General features: G+C 41.4%; 1 protein-coding gene across 4 annotated transcripts; it reads left to right on the forward strand.

Moving 5' to 3' along the window:
* Positions 1 to 6,959: 6,959 nt before the first annotated feature.
* Positions 6,960 to 19,789, forward strand: clint1a (clathrin interactor 1a). 4 transcript variants are annotated; one of them, XR_004610027.1, is made up of 13 exons: positions 6,960 to 7,159; positions 10,496 to 10,600; positions 11,800 to 11,896; positions 12,251 to 12,359; positions 12,763 to 12,927; positions 13,056 to 13,239; positions 13,688 to 13,904; positions 13,998 to 14,079; positions 14,689 to 14,754; positions 15,247 to 15,527; positions 17,024 to 17,216; positions 17,346 to 17,769; positions 17,800 to 19,789. XR_004610027.1 is itself a non-coding variant. In XM_034543069.1 (12 exons), the coding sequence occupies exons 1-12, from the start codon at positions 7,119 to 7,121 to the stop codon at positions 17,705 to 17,707; spliced, it is 1,902 nt and encodes a 633-aa protein (XP_034398960.1). In that variant the 5' UTR covers positions 6,960 to 7,118; the 3' UTR covers positions 17,708 to 19,789. The 4 variants fall into 4 exon arrangements, 3 of the variants coding, with proteins under 3 accessions (XP_034398960.1, XP_034398962.1, XP_034398961.1); XM_034543069.1 differs by having other exon boundaries at positions 17,346 to 19,789; XM_034543071.1 differs by having other exon boundaries at positions 13,056 to 13,065; positions 17,346 to 19,789.
* Positions 19,790 to 20,959: the final 1,170 nt, after the last annotated feature.

Raw genomic sequence — 20,959 nt, forward strand, 5'->3', positions numbered from 1 at the left:
CTCCCCCTTTTCTTTTTTACTCTTAGCCACTAAATTAAGCATGACATATCTGGGTTGCGATAGCCCTATAACACAATAGTTAATGCCTCCATACTGCACTGAGTCTCTTTTGATAACACAAATACACACATATTGCACCAACACCCACACACACCCACACCCACACACACACACACACACACACACACACACACACCAGCCCTAACGCACACACAAAGCTACTTTCTTTATAACCTCCATCTGTGCCTGTGTAAAAATAATGTTCTCTTTCTTTCTCCATACGTACATGAACTTACTTCATTCCTTTCTGCCATTTTGAGACTTTAATGCCCAAAAAAATGTTATGTCACAGTCCAGATTTCTTTCTGCATTTTCTGGCATCCTTCTAGTACCAACAATGGATTTCCAGGACCTGCATTCATAAACATTCTTATAGACTTCCCGGGTGCCCACGGTTTGACACAATAGTGTTGATTCTGATTGACACCGCTGGTGGTGTGTAAAAAAAAAGATATATATGAATATTTACAGTATAAGTATTAGTCATGGTAAAAATTCCAGTCACATCACATACATACGCTTAAACCAGCCTTGATCTATAAACAGACTGAGAATGAAGGGTCTTGATTGGCTGAGAGAATGATTGACAGGTGAACGAGTGGAACCTTTGAATGTGAAACTCAAAGGAGAGATGGGAAGCGTGTTTGTGCAGGTCCCAGGGGGGGAAAAGCCTGGGTTTCGCACATGCACACACACACACACACAGACACACACACACACTCACACACACACACACACACACACATTGTGATCTTGCTCTACTTTGGGCTGTGCTCCACATGAAAGTGCCGAAGCTTCCTGCTGTTTGAGACGAGCTGTGTGTCGCGCTGCAAAGGAACATGCAGGTCTGTATATACATGTAGACGGACAGGTCTGTGTGGACACCAGAGCAGGTGAGCTTGTATCCATCTTCAGTGCCTTGGCCTTTGTGGAATATCTTTATCTCTATTTCTCCCTCGCTAACGCGTTTCCTCTTCCTCTCATCTGCTCTTTCTTTTTATATTTCTTTTTCCTCCTCTTCTCCTTTCTCTTTCCTTTTTGTCTTCTTCTTGTCCCCAGAGGGGGAAAAATGAATGAGGTTCATTCACATCTTCAGATAAACTCAGGTGACACACACAACAGCAAAATAACATTTTCTATTCAGTTTTCAACACGCATTTTGTCCATTTATATCTGTGACATTCCAGATCATTGATCGGCCATTTAAATTACACACACAACTACAAGTGTAATTACAATCATATTTCTTTCTGTCAGCCTGCTACTGACTCATCATTCCTTCAAAATAATATTTAATATGGAAAGTGAATGTATCGCCGTGTTCTACAAATGGCACTCCACAAATGTGGAGGCACTGTGCCCTTGACTATCCCCCTGCTGAAAGTAAATCTTAGCCAATTAACAACGTCTTCCACTAGGTCCACGTGCACACACGCAAACACACATGCGCGTACACTCACACACGCCCAAACCTTACAGCTCATGGGACTAAACCTCATTAACTGCTCTGAGACAGACACTCTCTCTTTAATCAATCCTTTTCTAAGACTTGCATGCACATGGAGAACCAGTGACAATACAACACAAGCACACACACACACACACACACACACACACACACACACACACACACGCGTACTGTATGGAGAGAGAGAGAGGCTCAGATACATTCACACACAGATCTCCCAGAGAGAAAAAACATGGTCATTTGCCAGGGTGATTCAACTCTAAAACACCCTAATTACATCGACAAAGCCACTTTGTTTTGGTGCAGGATAAAATGTGAATGATTTAGCATATTATTATTATGCTTCTGAAATATTAACCAACCCCAAGGGACTTTATCTGCTCTTTTAAATATATGCAAATTATTTTATTTTGGTTTGGTTTGTTTCCAGTAACTTTTGTGAATTGTGTTTGGATAATTAAATGAGTGCGTGCAGATGTAGAATCGCAGGCATTGCCTACACGATATGATGATCTGCCAGATTAGCATACAAAGTAGGAGCGTTGCACCTCGACTGCTAATCGACTAACTTTTGTTTTCACTCCAACCTTGACCTATTTGAAACATCCACCCAGTGTCTGGCCTTGGAGTGGGAATGTAAACTGACTTTTAATTGATGAGACTCATCTGTTATTGTCCTTCGTTCCGAACATTTTGCCTGTGTCAGGCTCTTTCAATTATGACTCTCACTCTGTGCTGCTTCACACGGCTCCACTGGATTGATGCTGTGCTGCAGATCTACAACAGCAGGCCACTGTGGCTCTACACACTGACTTAGCACTCTTGGCATTGCCAGATTAGTGGGCGAAAACAGCCTACTTCAGGTACAATCATGTCTTATCCAAGGTTGGGAAGTCCTCTCAGATGACGTAGTGGACCTGGAACGGTTGATGTGCAGAGCGCCAACATTTCAGCTCTGTCTTACTTCACTGATTGCCTTGTGAATCCCTGATGGGTTCCGCTTCGTACAAAATAATTTCCCTAACACGGGATAATTTGATTCTATTACTCTAACAACAGCGCAAACAAATTGACTATGTAATTTATTGTGCCAATAATAGCAAAAACAGATGCGGTAATGGTGCTGCGGCTCTCCAAGCTCACGTTTATATGGACTTAAACCAAACTGAATATACTCATTAAAATACATGTATGAACACCCAGCCTCCCGTTTACTTGAGACATGTCCTGTGTCCAAACATACATAATTAAGGTTTGACAATGTGGCGTTACTGTGCCTTTGTACAGCTACAGGGCTTTTTTTCACGACTTCCCTTCAGCTTTTCCATGGATTTCTCTTATCGGGGTGATTTCCTGTGTGGAGGTTCAAGACTCAAACAACATTCATGTATCTCCTCAGTTGTATTATCTTTGCCAATACTGACTGCATTTCCTTTCCCCACAGTATCTCACAGGAACCTCTGCTGTGCTCTCCCCTGTACGCTCTACCTCTCCATTCGCTGGTGTTCCATACGCCCTCTAAAGCCCTCTGCTCTGTCCCATTTCTCCCATAGCCTCGGGTCCTTTTTGACACCCCTGGCATGTTAATGGACCAATCGGAGACACTGTCCTTGAGAATCTCACTTTGGCTCATTTTCATATCCCCCCCCCCCCTCCCGCCCCACCCCTTCTCTCAGATTTATAACCTCTGCTGCTTACAGCTCCAGATGTTTTGTTCTGTTTTTTACTCTCTGTAATTGCTAATTCAATCTGGTTGTAAAGGAGCAGATGCTCTCAGGACTTGAGCATACCTGTGTGGGTTTCTCTGCGTGTATGTGGGCTTTCTGGCCCTTGTATAAAGCAACAGGATTTACTATAACACCCTGACTCATAAACATAAGCCTTCACAATTACAACAAGCTCATTTCCTCATGTAGGGGAATACGAAAACAGCAGTTTTAACTTGCAGAGCAATCGCACACTTGCATCAACTTCCATTATGCATTGAATTACTGTCACCCTTAAATCACAGCCGCTGCTGTTTGCCGGTTAAGCAGGTCTGACACTTGGCTTTGGAGCTCCAAAGTGTGGTGGGAGCCTCTCTCATCAGCCGCCCTGTATTTTTCTGTCCTTTTTCTCACCAGGAAAAAGTGGCTATCCAGTCCAGTTAAGAGAGTACAATAAACAGACTGGTTATCCACAGGAATGTGAATGCTACTTTAGTCCCATTAGGAACATCTGTGTATGTGGTTTGAGATCACAGCGGGTTGTCTTTGCGACTTTGAACATGTGACAAGTGGCCTCATTGTTTTAGCATAATTCCAATACCTACATACTGTGACAGATATGCTCTGTGCACTTGCACACACATCCATGCCGTGCACGCACATATTTACTGCACATTTACATGAAAGCATATGCACACTCAAACATCGGTCCTTGCTCACATGCCCACACACAGTCCACCACAGTGGACCTGTCATGTGTCATGGAGACAGGGGTCAGATACTGTGTGATGTGTGTGGGGGTTATATCGCTTGGGAAAAGGACTAAAGATCTTACCGGGGCTGCAAGAGGGCCAACAATAACAGCCTGAAATATAACAGCAGTGAAAGAACCCTCGCTCTGACAGGAGGAAAGCTGGGCCCCATGCAAGTGACTCCACAGATCAGAACCTCTTCTACGGGCACATAAATGGGCTGGGTCGTTGATTCATAGCTAATGTGCAAAACAAAGAACATTGTTTTCTAATGACATTATACAACTACAAGCAAGAGAAGAAAAAGAGCACAGAGTGGTTCAAAAGATTGGAAGCACATGTTTGCAGAGAAAGCATAATAGCGGAGTTGTAGAGCACATTCCCAAGTCCAGATGATGTTCTGACCACATTGGTCATGGGAACTTCAGCCATGTAAACACACAGCCTCGACCCCCAGTGGTCACACTGACTGACACACACTCACGGCATGCACGGACCCTAAACACATTCACCCTCTGTGCAATTCTCCGGCACCAGAAAAGTCAGAGTGCCCCCTAGTGCTGCTTGTGTTACAATTACATTCTGTTTATGCGGCTTACTTTTTCATCTCCTTCGACTCCAAAGTTGTTAGTGACAACTTGGTCTCGGTAGACCAAATTGACGATCAACCGAAGAGCAAGATGATGAATGGAACGTGGTTATAAAATATGAAATATCAAGGAAGGGCTTTTTTCCCCATATCTAAGGAGAGAAAGTGGGTCTACAAGATTTCTTGCAGAGGATGTTTTTGCCTCTCTCTTTCTTTAAAAAGTAACTGCATAGATATTGTTTGATATTGGGTTTCTGCAATTAAACCTTCTGCTAACTCAATTTTTCCCTGCATTCCATAACTTACTGTATTTAAAACATACACATACATGTGTACAGTCTCATATTTGATCACACACACACACACAGACACACACACACACACACACACACACACATCCTACACACCAGTGTACAGAATTCTGATCTTTAAGGACACAGGAGTTTTTCAATCAAAGCTTTGATTGAATACTTTGCCATCCTCAGCACACACACTCACAGATACACACACATTGTTGACAGAAAGTGTCTTGAGCAACATCATTTACCACTTAGGCTCCTCCCAGAGGACCGTGCCATTCCTAATGTGTGGCAGATAGGTTGATAGCTCTGGTTTCTGTCGAGAAGTGCATGTCAATCAACAGCTCGCGTCAACGTCACCGAGGCAAAGTGTTTCTGAAAGATCTTTTCAGTGAGTGCCTTTCTATCCATCCTCCTCCGACCCACACACTCGTACAAAAACACACTCACACATGCACAAACACACACAGGGCCATTTCCATCTCGGCAATCACTTCTCCTGGAGTTCTCCTCTTCGGACGTGTAACAGTAATTGAGGTTGCTCCCTCGGGTGCAGTGCATTCTGGGCTGTTAAGTGCTGTTTCTTGTTGGGTTTTTTTCTCAAATGGGCTGTATTTTGGCTATTGTGTTGTTTCCTTCTGCTCTCCTATGGAAGTGTAAGCCGTGGGCCATATTTACACGTATCATTAGAGAATTGAGAGTAGGGCATCCGAGGGCTTATTTTGCCCACTGGAATATAAATCAATACGACAAACAGTCTTAATACTTTTTGTATACGCCCAGTCACAGGAGAATTAAAAAAAGACTACTGCCAGTCGATTTCTTTTTCCTCATAAATCGACTCTTGTCTATTGAAGATGATGCTCAGTCAGTCAAGGGTGTTCACTTGCTACGCTGACCTCCCTGCTCTCCACACTGGGACTGGCTTGAGTACACTCTGTGACCTTTCTGCGCGTTGATGACGTTGTCCGTCCAGAAGAGGGAGTGATTGATCTGGATTGACACAAACAGCCAGTGCCCTGCCTGGCCTGTCACACAGCATCACTGGGTCATTGTAGCATGCCTGAATGCCAGATGAGGAGAGATGGAGAACACACAGGGTGGTGACCTGCAGACGAGGATGTAGGCTGTAGTTTTGAGGAAGATGGAACACATTTAGACAGAAAAACAAACAGGTTTTACGATGGAGAACAGTTGGTAGTGTGAAGTGAAAGCCAAAGAATATCAGTTCAAAATGGAAACAAATAATAAATTGGGGATAAAACATTAGAAATAGTCCGTTCTGGATAATAGAGCACGACCAGTACTAGATTGTAATATATATATATATATATATATATATATATATATATATATATATATATATATATATATGTAGCTATTGTGGTTTCTATTCATGTTGGAAGTCACCATATATCCATATATGTATATACACACATATATATAAATGGATATATGGTATATATATACACACATATATATATATGTATATATATATACATATATATACATATATATATGGATATACATATATGTATATGTATATATATAAACACATAACACACATTTTTTATAAAGATTTAAAACAAGACACTTTGAAACATAAACGTTTCAGTGCTCTCTGATAAAAAAAACTGTAATGTAATTACAGTTTTGCAAATGACCTCAAACATATTTGAGCATTTCTGTGCTGTAATTGCTTGTTTCTTATTTACATTTACAGTGCTACCAATATACAACATTATTAATGTCAGTCATACTCAACTAGATATATGGTGACTTCATACATCACCAACATGAATAGAAACCACAATAGCTACCTTTGTAAAACCACATTTTGATTGTCTCAGGTAATGCTGATGAACTACTTTTCCTAACCAATGGCATTATACATTATAATAGGATTTTTGTACTGGGGCTTGATTTTTTAATCATCAACGACTGACAGCTGTGTGCGTGTTTTACTCCATTTAAAAGGGTTAATGTACTTCCAGTACCAGTGGTGGAGACTGGGGCCCGGTCGCTAATTAGGAACTACAACTCCAATGCTGCTTTACGCAAGTTTGATGACGTTACATCGGCATTTCCCGTAGTAACCTTTCCTGCCTGTTGGTGCGTTTGCGCCTCCTGTCTTGAAAGAGAGGTGAAGAAGAGTTTACTTTACAGAGTTCAGGGTTTGGTTGCGGTGTTCGTGTGGAGTAAAGGGTTTTGTCGAGGCAGAAAGCCCATTTTCACGGAGCCAAGATGCTGAACATGTGGAAGGTTAGGGAGTTGGTGGACAAAGCGTAAGTATCTCCCGACTACATGGCGTCCGTGTTGTAGTTTACCTGTTTGCAAGAGACACGTACCCAAAACTTTGACGTCACTCGAACAAGTTAGCTAGCATGTATGCTACTAGCACATAGTGAGTTGGCTGACTTTGACAAACACTATTCGTCTTTAAATATGAGTATCCTTTCTTTGTCACGGTCGGTTTGCCCGATCCTTCGGTTCGTGTGGGATAACATCTATAAGACCACTTTAGCTTTTTGTTTGTGCATTGTGTCCGACAGTTGAAGCTAACTCACTTAGCCGACAAGCTAGCTAATGATCTAACAGCTAGCCTGCTGGTAGCTAACCGACCAGGATATCCAGCTCGGCTAGTTTGGCAGCTCGTGGGCTCAATCATCTATTTAACGTCAATACGTTAGTGCACTCAATAGTACCACCTTTCTGTCTGGAAGTATGTTTTAAAGCTTCATTGAGCTTCACTTTCATGTACGATTGTTATGGCACTTGTAGCTAACTTAACGTTATATCGCTCTTTTTAAAAAGGTGTTTATGTCACTAACTTACCTGCGGTTCAGCTACTGTATATTAGCTTTATTATTTATGTTGCGCCACAACAGAGCACTTATCAATCAGTGGCCAGTGATCCTGCAGTGTTTTGCAACTTGTTGGTGGATGTCCAGCTGCTAACTTAAGTTCAAGGATTTTATGATATGAGCTCCACACAGTAATTTATGTACTTTCCACCAGATTTTGATTGGAATTAATATGGAGTTTGGCTGGCTAAATGTAAAGACATGGCAAAAAGCGTGTAACATATGCTCATTGAATCCCTGGTGCTTGTGTCCTCATGAGTCATAGTTTGATGGCCTTGACAGTCTAAGCCTGCATGGCTAATAGCAGTAATGTAGTACCTGAAAGTATACCAGTCAAGCCTGAACTTGGGCAACACGGTGGGGGTAACATGTCTTTTGTTCTGCTTTGGACTTTACTTTTAGTTGTTGACTAAACGTGAGCATGTTCTCCTGTACAGGTTATTGCACAATCTTTACTCCCTTCAAAGTCGTAATGTCTCATTTTGCAGACCCAGGGAGACAATAGGGTGTTCTTAAGTCCATCCAAGAAGGCATTCCTGCTCAATGCACTTGTCTCCCTGGAATGTGACCTCCTGGAACATGTGTTACTGGGAGAGAGACCGAGAGGTGGCCAGACTAACACAGGGAGAAAGGGAAAGGTGCATGTTTTAAAGATTTGAGGGATGGGCGTTTCCATGTTCAATTTCCTCTAGTTTCTTAAAAATCAATGGTGTTGAAAGTGCTTGTGTTTTGTAACATTCAACAACAATTGTCTCTTTTTAGTATTGACTCAAATTCTAAATAATTTTCATATAGTGTCACCAAGCTGGGAGTCATTCACAATAACAGTGGTGCATAATTCAACATTTCCTGTTGTATGGTTAAGGTGAAGTCTTTGCTAAGGCAGGACATGCAAGCAAAAGTTGTATCCTGTTGCAAGTAGGTCTTGTAATGGAAGCAACATGTATTAGATGAAGAATACGGTACAATTGGATTAATGAGTAACAGCAAAGGGATTTTTTTTTTTTTTGACCTACAGCACTAGAGCGGTCTAACGGAAATCTTTTTGAGTGTCAGAGTATCACAACTTCCGTTTTTATTTGGCTGATATCTAGGACAGGGCCCACAACTACGAAGAGATAAGATGTTGCATTACTTTATCATATCCTCTTGTGTTGTCATTCATGCAAACATGTAGCTTTGTGCAGTGTCGGTAACATGGCTAGAAAGACCCAGGATATGTGCTGTTAGTAACATAGTACACAATGTAATCAGAAAGACTCCTCAAACTAAATAAAACCTGAATAAATGCATGATTGAAACTAAAAATGAAGTCTTGTCCCAGGCTGAAGTGAGTGTAATGTGAAGAACAATGCCATCAGAATTAAGTTTGATACAGGATATTACTTTATGTCTGACTACATGAAGTTACTGTCACCCGAGGTCCTCATCGTCATCTTAAAAACACCTGGCATGGTCATTTGCAAATCATTTTGTCATAGACGAAATTTTACAAACTAGTGCATGTTTGAGTGGTAACATACCATGAGGCTTGCAGAGTAATGCAACCTTTTTCTATAACCACAGAGTGTTTTTCTCCACATCAATTAAATGCTGCTCTCTCAGGCCCTGTGCATTGTATTGCTGATGTGGCAGTTGTGAGGAAGGAGGAATGTGAGGCGCAGTATTCAAATGGTTTGCCTCGCAATGCTTATGACAGGGCTTACTCAAATAATTGGAATAAAGTTCCTGTTTTTTGTTTGTATAGATTATGTCTGCAGTGCTGAAAAACTATTCTAATTTAAAGATAATAGAATAAAAATGTGATGCTCCAAGGCCACTAGCCATGGAGAATGTCTTGGCTATACATACTTTTAGGCCAATGTATTGGCTGTTGATGCACTGCTCCCCATGCAGCACGCATTTTAGTTTGACAGACATTTTATCCAGTCATTGCTTAAAATATATCAAAGAACACATTTATTTAATCTTTTCATTGCAATACACATTTGTCAACATTTCAGCTTCCACCTCAATCTAAATGCGAGTCGCTTTGGATAAAAGCGTCAGCTAAATGACATGTGATGTAAATGTGCCAAAGTTGGCTAGAGAGCAAGTCTTTGTCTACAGTCCCTCGGAAGGGTTAAATTAATGGCTTAATATTATATATATTAATTAATTATAGGGCTTAATATTATCAATACAATCCTACAGTACATACTATTGTCCAGCATGATACAACACAATTTGAGACTATAAAATACAAATCATGATTCTGAATATGTTAATAGGCTGCCAAACCGCCAACTGAGTATGTAATTTAGAAAACAAGTTCTCTATTTACCTGAGATCATAAGTGAGACACCATTTCATACTGTCTGTTTCCGCACTTTTATTTCTTAGTTACTTTCCTTGAATGTCAACCAGCAAGAGCTCACCCACAGTGAGCAGAGCCCTGTTTTACTCGTTTCCATTTGAGGTCTCATTTATGTGTTTTATTTTGAACACCGATTAGCATTTGCTTGTTTAGCCCTCTATTTTTGTTTTTGACAAGTAGTTAGATTCAGAGTGCACACACAATCACTCCCTATTGTGCTTTTAGCCTCTAAAAGGACAAGTGTATGGGCGTGGCTCCAATAGGAGAACCTTTCACCTACTATCATCCATGTTGTGGTTATATAGGAGGCCACATATTTTAAACTGTAATAAATGTCATTCAGAATACTTGCATAGGCATGATTTAAGGAAGTAATGTTTCTCTCTTACCATACTGCACAGAACCAACGTAGTGATGAACTACTCAGAGGTGGAGTCTAAAGTCAGAGAGGCCACCAATGACGACTCATGGGGACCATCAGGACAACTGATGAGTGAAATCTCCAGGTAAGGACTCGTCGTGTTGTACAATATGTCCTGCTGAAAAGCACCAAGGTTATTTGTTCATAAAATCAAATTGCAGAAAGATGTTGTTCAAAGAATACTCAACTACACAATCCATGTTGGCTTGAATTTGTGAAGAAAACTTAGTATCTCTTGAATGCCTCAACAGTGAACGAAGAATCCCAAACTGAGACAATTTTTGAAGTAAATGTGTTGGGGGGGGGGGGCGCACATTTAACAACAGCAAAACCTTCAAGTAAAAAAACATCAACTCTCGCAGAACTCCTGCAATATAATTCAAGTCTCATTTATACAAGTGTGTGTCTGTCTTCCCAAAGACATGCATTTTTGCTGAAAGGTCAGACTAGTAGTATGCAAGCATGAAATTGTTTATCCAGGAGTGTTTTCGAAAGTAAGTGTAAATGCATGCTTGGACAGTAGTGAGCATACAACTGTATAAACGAGGCTTGGATTGTATTTACTTAAGTCTAATTCAATCAAGACCTTTCTCTGTGTTTGCATTCTTCTTTTACCGTAGAGGCGTGCAAGAAAAATAAAGTTTTTCTTCACGAATTCAAGATATCACAAGGTGAGCAATTGATATACAAATGGTCATTTTGGCGTTAATATACTCCTTTTTTGGCCGGTAGTATTCTTCTGCCGGCCAGAAACTACTGTACCACTGTCGTTACTGAACAAGGCTCACAACTGCTACAACAATTACAGCATTCATTCAAGCTGCTGCTATCAGTACTCAGGCAGAGATAGGAATTTTTAGGGTGTTCTGTTATTAACATTAAGTGCTAATTATGTAGCTGACTAGGGATGTGTGAAACTAAAACGTTACTTTGTAATTGTGGATACATACTTAAGCAGAACATTGACCAGATAAAACACTGAAGGTCTCTTTTCTTACATGAATTTAGACATTACAGTATCGGTGAATTGCAAACAACACTGTAAATTATGGTTCGACACTTAGTTCTTTTAGTCTAAATTTCCCAATCCTTTAAGCGATACACAAATGTCCTGAAGAAACCTGTAGCTTCTGAAATGCGTCAGTTCCTTTGGCTCCGTAGTACAAGGGAGTGTTTCTTCAAACGCTGTAAACTGTCATTTGTTTGCCATGCATTGGAAATTAAAACATTTTAACTGAAAGTACAATGTCTGCCTCTTTCTTCTGTCAATGTCTATGTAATCAGAGCCACCTTCATGTATGAGCAGTTCCCAGAGGTGATGAACATGCTGTGGGCCCGCATGCTGAGGGATAACAAGAAGAACTGGCGGAGAGTCTACAAGGTCTGCCACAGTGCTGTTGCGACATTCCACAGACATACTTGATTAGGACTCAAGGCTTGAAGGCCTAAGCACCAAATACTGTTTTTACCTAAAACTTTGGACCACACCCAAATCGGAGCCATCTGTTAACTTTGACGTCCTATTATCTCCATTACATACAGGCAGGAATAATAGATTTATACCAATTCACAAAACAAAAACATTTGACCTTGAAGAGAAACAGCTGATGCGTCACATTGTTAACATTCTATGAATATACTGTTGTGATGAAACAAAGCATTCCCATAACTGAACCAGTTCAAAGGTCCAAAGTTAAGACCTAACACTTTTTGCTTTGTTGTGTCTGATTCTCAGTCCCTGCTACTGCTGGCCCATCTAATCAGGAATGGATCGGAGAGGGTTGTTACCAGTACCAGAGAACACTTGTATGACCTTAGATCATTAGAAAGCTACCACTTTGTAGGTAAGGCACTGTTCTGTGTTATTTGTCTTATTTACACTGTTTTATGTGCATGTTGGATGAGTAGTATCTACAAAAATGGCTTTTAAAAAAATGTTGCTTTGATTTGGAGAGACACTCCACGCCTCAGCATTGTAGAGTTTAATGTTTATTAACAATAGCTTCAGTGTGAGCTGTAATGAATGGAGAGAGGCTTAGTCCACAAACCCTTAACACACACACACACACCTCTAAAGCTGCTTTCACTCTTCCCAACCATGTGTGTATTTGAGGTGCAGTTTACAAACAAGAACATTTCCCTATACGGTGATATTCTTATTTATTTCCCGTTAAGTTAACACAAAGATTTTCTAATTCATTAATGATATTACTGTCAATGTGTCTGTATCTACACATCTGTCTCTAGATGAGAATGGGAAGGACCAAGGTGTGAATGTGCGTCAGAAGGTGAAGGAGATGGTAGATTTTGTCCAGGATGACGAAAGGCTAAGGGAAGAACGGAAAAAGTCCAAAAAGAACAAAGACAAATACATCGGGGTGTCCTCGGACAGTATGGGATACCGAAGATACTGTAAGTTCTCAGGTCAATCTTATAAGTGGATTTATGATCAACAAAAACTTTTGGGTTTTAATTAAATTAATGTCCTGTTTTTCTTGCTTCTATCTCCTTTTCTACCTACTTGAATCCCTTCCCTCCAGCGGGGGACAGGTATGACACCAGCGATAGCCGGGGAAAGTGGGACGACGACTGGGAGAGGAATAAAGGGCAATTCCCCTTCAGCGAGAAATTGGGGGAGATCAGCGACAAAATCGGCAGCACCATTGATGATACCATAAGCAGATTTAGGAAGCAGGATAGAGACGACTCACCAGATCGATTTAGGTTGGAGACAGACAAGTTATCATATATATATATATATATATATATATATATATACATATATAAAAAAATATGTCATTTGGAGCTGAAGGGCACAAACCATGTTCCAAATATGAACAAATGAGAAACCACCAAAATTCAAAATAGAAACACTATTACACTTGGTTTCTCTCTCAAGCTGGTTTCAATAGGTCTTCATTTTCACATCAAACAAGTCAAACCCTTCAAATACATTGTGAATATACCTGTAATTTAAATGGTAACGGTACTGATCGTGCCACAAAGAGGAAAGTACAAATAACAGATTTACTTAAGTGCATACTGTACATAACAGTAAGGCCACATCCAGAACATGGGTTGTGTCTTGGTTCTTCTTATTCCTTTATGGAAATGGAGACAATCTGTATCCTCGCACTAACTGGTTGTTTTACCTGGGCCGTTGTTTCCATAGTGACAATGAGGAGGACCGTAGTCGCTCGTCTCACAATGGCCAGTCAGGAAAAGAATTCAAAGACGAAGAGGAGACTGTAACCACCAAGAGTGTACACATAGTCCAAGCAACAGAGACTACAGCAACACGGAAGAGAGGGGTCCCGTCTAAGGTCGTAGACTTGGGAGCCGCAGCCCACTATGTGGGCGATAAGAGCCCAGTCACCACCACCAAACAGGTAGCAAGAGCACATGTGAACATATAAGACATTATTGATATGTGTGTAGTTGTGCATGGACCCTGATATTTTTGTAAATATTCTTTATTCCAGCCAGCCGCCCCCCAGCCCTCCAGCACTATCCTAGCTGACCTATTTATGGTGGACTCTACACCGAGCCAGCCTGCTGCCACAGGTATAATGTCACTAACTTCAAGTAATACCCTGACATTTTGTGGAATGTGCTTGTTGTTGCTGTATCACCAGCAGTTGGCTGAGAAGATTTGGATCAATTCATATGCTTAAACTACAGAAATGCAACTGATTCATGACATTTTAAGCATAATTTAGCACCTTTAGAAAAACGGTTGGTCTCTTCCCAAAAGCAAAACTACACCTTCCAGTAGTTTTATTTACATGTTTATTCCAACCAGTAAATCCAGGAATAACCTTTTTGTTCAGCGTTACAACATTGTACTAAACAGGAAACCCCACATTGACTGCAGGACTAGACTCTGCAGTCATGTGCCCAGCTGCTGATGCTAGCTTCAGATTTGGGGACAGCAAGGGGAGGAAGTTGATGTATCGTAACTAAGTGCGCCAGATGTTTTTGGAGCAGTCCCTGGTGAATGAAGAGGGCGGGAGCACTGAACAGATGTTTGGTCTTCTCAACCTATCGTCTGCCACGACCCCTCCCTTCCCTCCTACACTTCTGACACTAAAGGAATGCTAACTATGGTAGAATGACACCTGGAGCACCTGGAGCGTTTGAAATTGATGTGTTTCTGTCGATACCTCAATGCAGACCTGATCAGTGGATTTGCTGACTTCGCCTCACCTGCTGCCTCCGTCGGCATCTCCTCAGTATCTGGTTGGTTTCAAGACTTTTTTTGTGTTAGTGTGTGCATGCGTGTGCTGTGCTGTTGCAGCCATACTGCTAGAATATTCAGAGAGAAGCCCTGGCCATATGGAGCCTGCTACCTGCTCTGCATAACAAGAACAGACACACATCAACTCCTGTTATGGATGACAAGGAGACGGGGACAGAGGAAGAAGTTGGTGGGGGTGGAGGGAGCTAAAAGAGATTGAGAGGAGGGATAGAGACAACAAGCAGGGCCAGTTCATTGAAAATTTAAAATGTGGCACCAGTGGTCACTGCCAATGCCCTGGATAAAGCAAGACTGACCTTTTTGTGGAAGACTCAATTGTTCATGCTTAATTGATATGACGGGTCCAAATGCTTTAGTGACTTTTGTTTGCAGTATCTTGCAATAATTTACACGGCTCATAATACAAACATCACTGTTTAGATGGCAAATATAGACTTTCATTCAACTGTCTTTATTTATCTTTCTTGTTGCAGCCGCACCTTCCTCTAGCAGTAATGGAGACTTTGGAGAGTGGAACGCCTTCCCTGGAGGTCAGATGCCAGCATCTGCTCAGACTGACACCGGTGGAAATTACCTTTTTGGAGGCATGACAGGTCCTGCCCCCACCCCAGCTTCAGGCTCTGGTCCTGCCTCAGCCGACCTGTTTGACTTGATGGGGCCAACACAGTCCCTCAGCTCCTCCCAGAGCCTCAACTTTAGCATGAGCAGCGCACAGAGCATGAGCGCCGCAGTCCTGCACCAGTCTAGTTCAGAGGTATGCATGATTGCACTCGTACAAACACGCGCATCAGGCACACACTTTTTAAATAATTTATTTACATACATATCATTACAAGACTCATGATGGGTGCTTAAATTATACAGGTGGAAACAAAATATCATCAGGAAAATAACAATGCACTTTATGATTTTAGTTTTAATGAATGCAGAGCTAGACTGATACATTTTAGGATTATGTATTTTTTATCATAGCTATGTGTTGGTGTATATTTTAGACTAAATATGGCATACTGTTAATAATTTTTATTATTTTTTAATTAATGATTTAAATCTCTTAACATCAGTATAGAAAATAACTCTAAATACCACTTGTACTGTCATCTATTTTGAACATTGTTAAAGGTGCTAAATTTGAATTTCCGAGCATATCTTTTGCCTCTCAGCGGCGTTCAACGTGGCGACAGGTGAGCCAGCGGCTTGCAGCTAACAGTCCAGTAACTGGCAACAGTGCTGACAGGTCTAGCTGTGTAACCTGAGAGAGAACTGAAATGTGTGCTACGGGTCTGCGCTGGTTGGGACTACGTTATCAACTGAAACCAGAGCAACATCCGTGAGCTAACCAGCAGGCACACAAGCGCTTGCATGCACTAAAAGGCACGTGCGGCCTGTTTGATTCTATATCAATTCTATATTGATTCTCTGAATATATTTTAGAGAACCTTTTAAAGCTTTACTAGTTTACAGTTTAAATTTACCCGGTTTATATATATATATTTTTTTTTTTTAATAGAGTTGGTGTTTTGTAATCTTCTGACCTTGTCGATTTGGCCTTGGCCATCAACTATGAGTAATATTGTGGGACCAACAAAGAACCTTTTTACCATGTTGTGCCATTGTATGAAGCAGGAAATAAATTGACGTCAAACAGTTCAAGAAATTCTACATTTATTGTGGCGTTCCACTGCAAATATTAGACTATTTAAACCCTTTACTCGCGGTTTTCACTGATGTGAACCACATTAGTCACTATGCTGTTTTTATAATAAAGACATACCTTCAGTGACTGAAAGATGGCGGACAAGCATGATGGTAGAGGGTTAACATGCAGCCTCACCAGATGCTCATCGCCCCCAGAGACCGCCCACTAACCACCCACTCCTCCTGTTACTGACACACAGAATGAGAAGAATCAGTTTTGAGTTACAAAAACATTAAAAACCCAAGGAAAGCCTGTGGATGTCAGCTGTATTTCCAAGTTAAAATGTTGTTGACCTAAAAAAAAAAAACTTCTTTGTTTCACTAAGAAGACGCCCACCACTCCTTTCCCCTTCGTTACTTTAGATGGTATGTTTTAATGAGCGCAGATCGACAGTCGCTGATTGAGGTTAAGTGGGAGTTGGCAGGCCTTGAATTTTGGCTGTAGCTTGTCATGTATTTCAGTGTTGGGAGTCTTTATCCCTGTATACATCTTTGACTTTTAGCTTTGATTAGCTCTTCCTCTAACGTTGTGTTTGTGTGCGTCCCTGCCAGCACCTACAGAATATGGGGGGTCCTCTTCAACCGCAGTCTGTGCACCAGGAGGTGGCCTCTCAAGGTGCCGGAGCCAAAGCAGCCCTCCCTTCCACCTGGTCAGACCCCACAGTTAACATCAGCCTGGACTTCCTGGGCCCAGGTGTGCACCCACCCAAGCAGAGCCAGCCCACCCTCAACACCCTCCAACACGGTGAGAGGAATGGTAGATCTGGCATAAATGGTGACACTGTAACCAGGCTCTCCTTCAATGCACCTCATCAGTCAAAAGAGATTTTAAAATGCGGTCCTCTTATTAATTGCTCTGTTCTGTCATTTGCAGGCATCCAGACACCTGCCAACCTGCTCTCCCAGGGATTTTCCGGTATGAGCCTTGGACCTACACCAGTCAGATCGCCTGTAAATCCTATGATGCACCCTAGTGCTGGCATGGGGATGGCAACCAACCAGGGCATGATGGGGATGGCAACCAACCAGGGCATGATGGGGATGGCAACCAACCAGGGCATGATGGGGATGGCAGCCAACCAGGGCATGATGGGGATGGCAACCAACCAGGGCATGATGGCGATGGGCATGAACATGGGGATGCCACAGGGAGGTATGGGGATGGGGATGAACCCTGCAATGGTCCAACAGCCCAAACACGATGCCTTTGCTGACTTTGGCAACTTTGGAAAGTGAACTGGAGAAAAAAGATTATCTGGTGGAGTGGTGTCTCTCTTTTTTTATATATATATATATATATATATATATATATATATATATATCTCTATATATATATCTCACTCTCCCCGTCCATTGGTAAAGGATTGTTATGAGCTGCAAACAAAGAGTACTTTAATAATGTCAACCATCACAATATCCTGCAATCTCCTTAATAATTTTTTTTGAAATGCTGTGTTGTGATATGGATCTAAATGAATGAGTTAGTGTTGTGTTTGAACCAATGATCTGTCTGGTCTTGGGTGATAGTCAGACACACACTGATGGCAGTGTGCCTTGTTGGTTACTGAAGAGTCGGTGAGAAGAAGGAAGAGTGCCAGAATGTCAGGGGCTTTGCTTTATAACCTCACTCAAGTGAAATTACCAGAAGAGCGAAACAATATCCCTAGCCGCATAATTTTCTCAGTAACTTTACGGAGTGATACGTTTTGAATAACTTGATCAGCCATTTTAACTTTCTAATGTACATTTAAGAATATCAAGTTACCTCTTTTTATGTCATTGCTCTTCCTTTGACCTGTAAATAGAAATCTGGAGCCCTCGCAAATAAGTTATGATGTTCCTAATATAGGAGGCAGTGGCGGTGTGAAGAGTTGTATCATGCAGACCAAATCTGATATGAATCAAGACCCATAACAAAGCACATTGGCACCTTGTCTTTGTACATAAGTGTCCACACTCCAGATGTGGCCTGTCAGTGCTGCAGTTAAAGTAATGAAGGAGTGTTTGGAGTGAAGGTTATCGATTTAATTTAAAGAGTTTCTCCTTCAACAGACCATCAATTGTGGCCTTTCTTATTGCTATATATATATATCTATATATTTTACTTACGAAGACTATTATAATCAGTTTGCATCCAAATGAGATAATCAGTAGGTAGAGAAGGCCTCATACAGGGGTTGTGGGTTCTTAATTACAGCACAGAGTGCCTGAAAGACATTTGCCTTTGCTCTTCGGTTAACCTCTTAGAAGGAAACGATGTGACTGCAGCGCTGAGGCGACCAGACCGGAGCTTCTGTACTATGTACAAACATCTGTGTTTGTACTAATGCCTCAAGCCACGCATACGTCTGTACAGATATCAGATGCAATCGTAGAATAATTTCGCTCACTGTTTTGATCGTCCCACGCACACTTAAGTGGTTCCACTTCATTCAGGTCAGCGATAAGTTCAGAGCTAAAAAACAATCTGCCAAGTTGAAAATGTATTCGGCTCAACTTGAATCGGCACCTCAAGGGCACGGACTGTTAGATTGCGTCGCGCATCCATCTGTTAAATGTTCCACCAGTTCGTCTCGGCTGCCCTTCTCACCTTCCATCCCGATTTAATGTTGCACATAAAAACAAAAATAAACAGCAATCTTAGAAACTGCGTAGCCGTCTGCATGTTTTGCATCTTATTTATGAGAGGAAGAGCTTTTACCAGTGGGGAAGCCGTTTGTACTCTCCCAGTACGTCATGTGCTGTGGGGGAGCTCATAATGAACGAGCCCATTCAGCGGTACACCAGCTACCTGATGTTAGACGTACAACACATTGGTCTTCAGCGGTTCAAGTGCCTGCCGGTGGTTGCCTCCTGACCCTTGTAATGAGTGATAAGTAAATCTTGGCTGCCTAACGTTTTTAGTACGTCAACGATTACATAAATAATTCACTGACCAGAGAAGGCAGTGGGTTCTGCAGCCCCGAGAGCGTTGGAGTTGTTGAAGCTTGCCTCCTCTCCCGAGGGCTCGAGGGGCGGAGCACACTAACACGTAGTAGCCTTGCGTCGGAGTCTCAAGCATTAAAATGACCAAAATCTGTTTGCTGTTTTTTCTATAAAATATATATATCAGTAGAGGTTGTTTTATTCATTTTGTACTTCAAATTGATTTGATCTTCTCTAAAGTGGGATTGTTACTGAAACACTAGCATATGCAAATGTAAAAAAAAAAGAAAATTAAAAAAAAATCCTTTGAGAAAATGACATTTTGCATTGTTCCCATTTCGATTTGATTTACACATTGATTCTTTATCTACAACATTAAACAGTTGATTGAGATTTGTTAATGGCGTGTGTTATTTGGTGTGCTGTGTCATTAGCCTCATTCAAAAGAGCTTCAAGCAGCAAAAGTGGAGCCACGGCGCTCGACTTTGAAATTACATTTAGTTAATGTGAGTTTGTTAACTTAGTTGTTGGAGGTAATAAAGAAAGGTCAACGATAAATATGCACATTAACACATATCAATAAGGCAGAAAGCCAGGAGAACGAATGTAGACTAACAATAGATGCAAATCAGACGATAAACGATAAGGCAGGATACCACATTCATCGGTTGCCACCGCAAAGTGAACATTCAAGAGCAGAAAGTAGATTCCACTCGGGCATTATGGGATGTAACGGCAAACGCGTCCACTGGAATGAGGCTTATTGACACATTTAATGTAAAGAACTGTTGTTACTTTGTGTCCTTCAATATCATTCAACTGGTGAAATGTACAGTTTGCCCTGCCGGGTGGATGGCCTGATTACGGTGATGGAATACACTCAGGAGAAATATTGTGGCGTCTAATTGTGGCCCGTCTCCTCAGCACCAGGGCCGTGCCCTTCTCATATTGTATCACGGTTTGTTGGAACACTGGTGACAAACACGACTGAAACACAGCTTGCATTAAACAATTGACCCCATTTTTACTCTCTGGAGAGGAAGCCTATTAAATGGGCTACACTAATAATATATAAATGAAAAGTAACAGCATATATATATATGAACAATAAACCACTGCTAGAATGTGTCCCATTTATGGTATGAAAATATATAAAAAGAGGGTCAATTAAACTCTGCAGCCAAATTATGAAAAACTAAAATAAGACATTCAGACCCAGAAACAGCAACACGCAATCATTGTGCCACTCGTCATCCAAAAGTAACCTCTGCCGTTTCGAAACCGAAAAAAAAAGCAACATCTTTACAACTTCCATGAGATGCAGTAAATTGTGCTTTTATGGGTAATGTGCCCATTAAAGAGTAAAAGCAATCTGAGACGTCAAGACAAATGACAGCTTTTGAGTGCCATCTGCAATCTCGAGCTTCACAAACTCAATTATTCATAATGCATTTATGAAGTCCGCTGAGACTGCGCTGTCATTCCTGTTCAAGCTAACGGGGAAAAGCAACATAAAGGGACAAGCTCCGTGAGACGACAATGGCCTCACAGACGGCACTAATG

Source organism: Cyclopterus lumpus, chromosome 10, assembly GCF_009769545.1.
Source record: "Cyclopterus lumpus isolate fCycLum1 chromosome 10, fCycLum1.pri, whole genome shotgun sequence".
NCBI classification, from domain to species: domain Eukaryota; kingdom Metazoa; phylum Chordata; class Actinopteri; order Perciformes; family Cyclopteridae; genus Cyclopterus; species Cyclopterus lumpus.

Coding starts and splice junctions, on each gene's coding strand:
- clint1a (XM_034543069.1), top strand. CDS start 7,119: ATGCTGAACATGTGGAAGGTTAGGGAGTTGGTGGACAAAGC. Junction 13,240..13,687: donor GACTCACCAGATCGATTTAG/GTTGGAGACAGA, acceptor TTGTTTCCATAG/TGACAATGAGGAGGACCGTA. Junction 17,217..17,345: donor CCTCAACACCCTCCAACACG/GTGAGAGGAATG, acceptor TGTCATTTGCAG/GCATCCAGACACCTGCCAAC.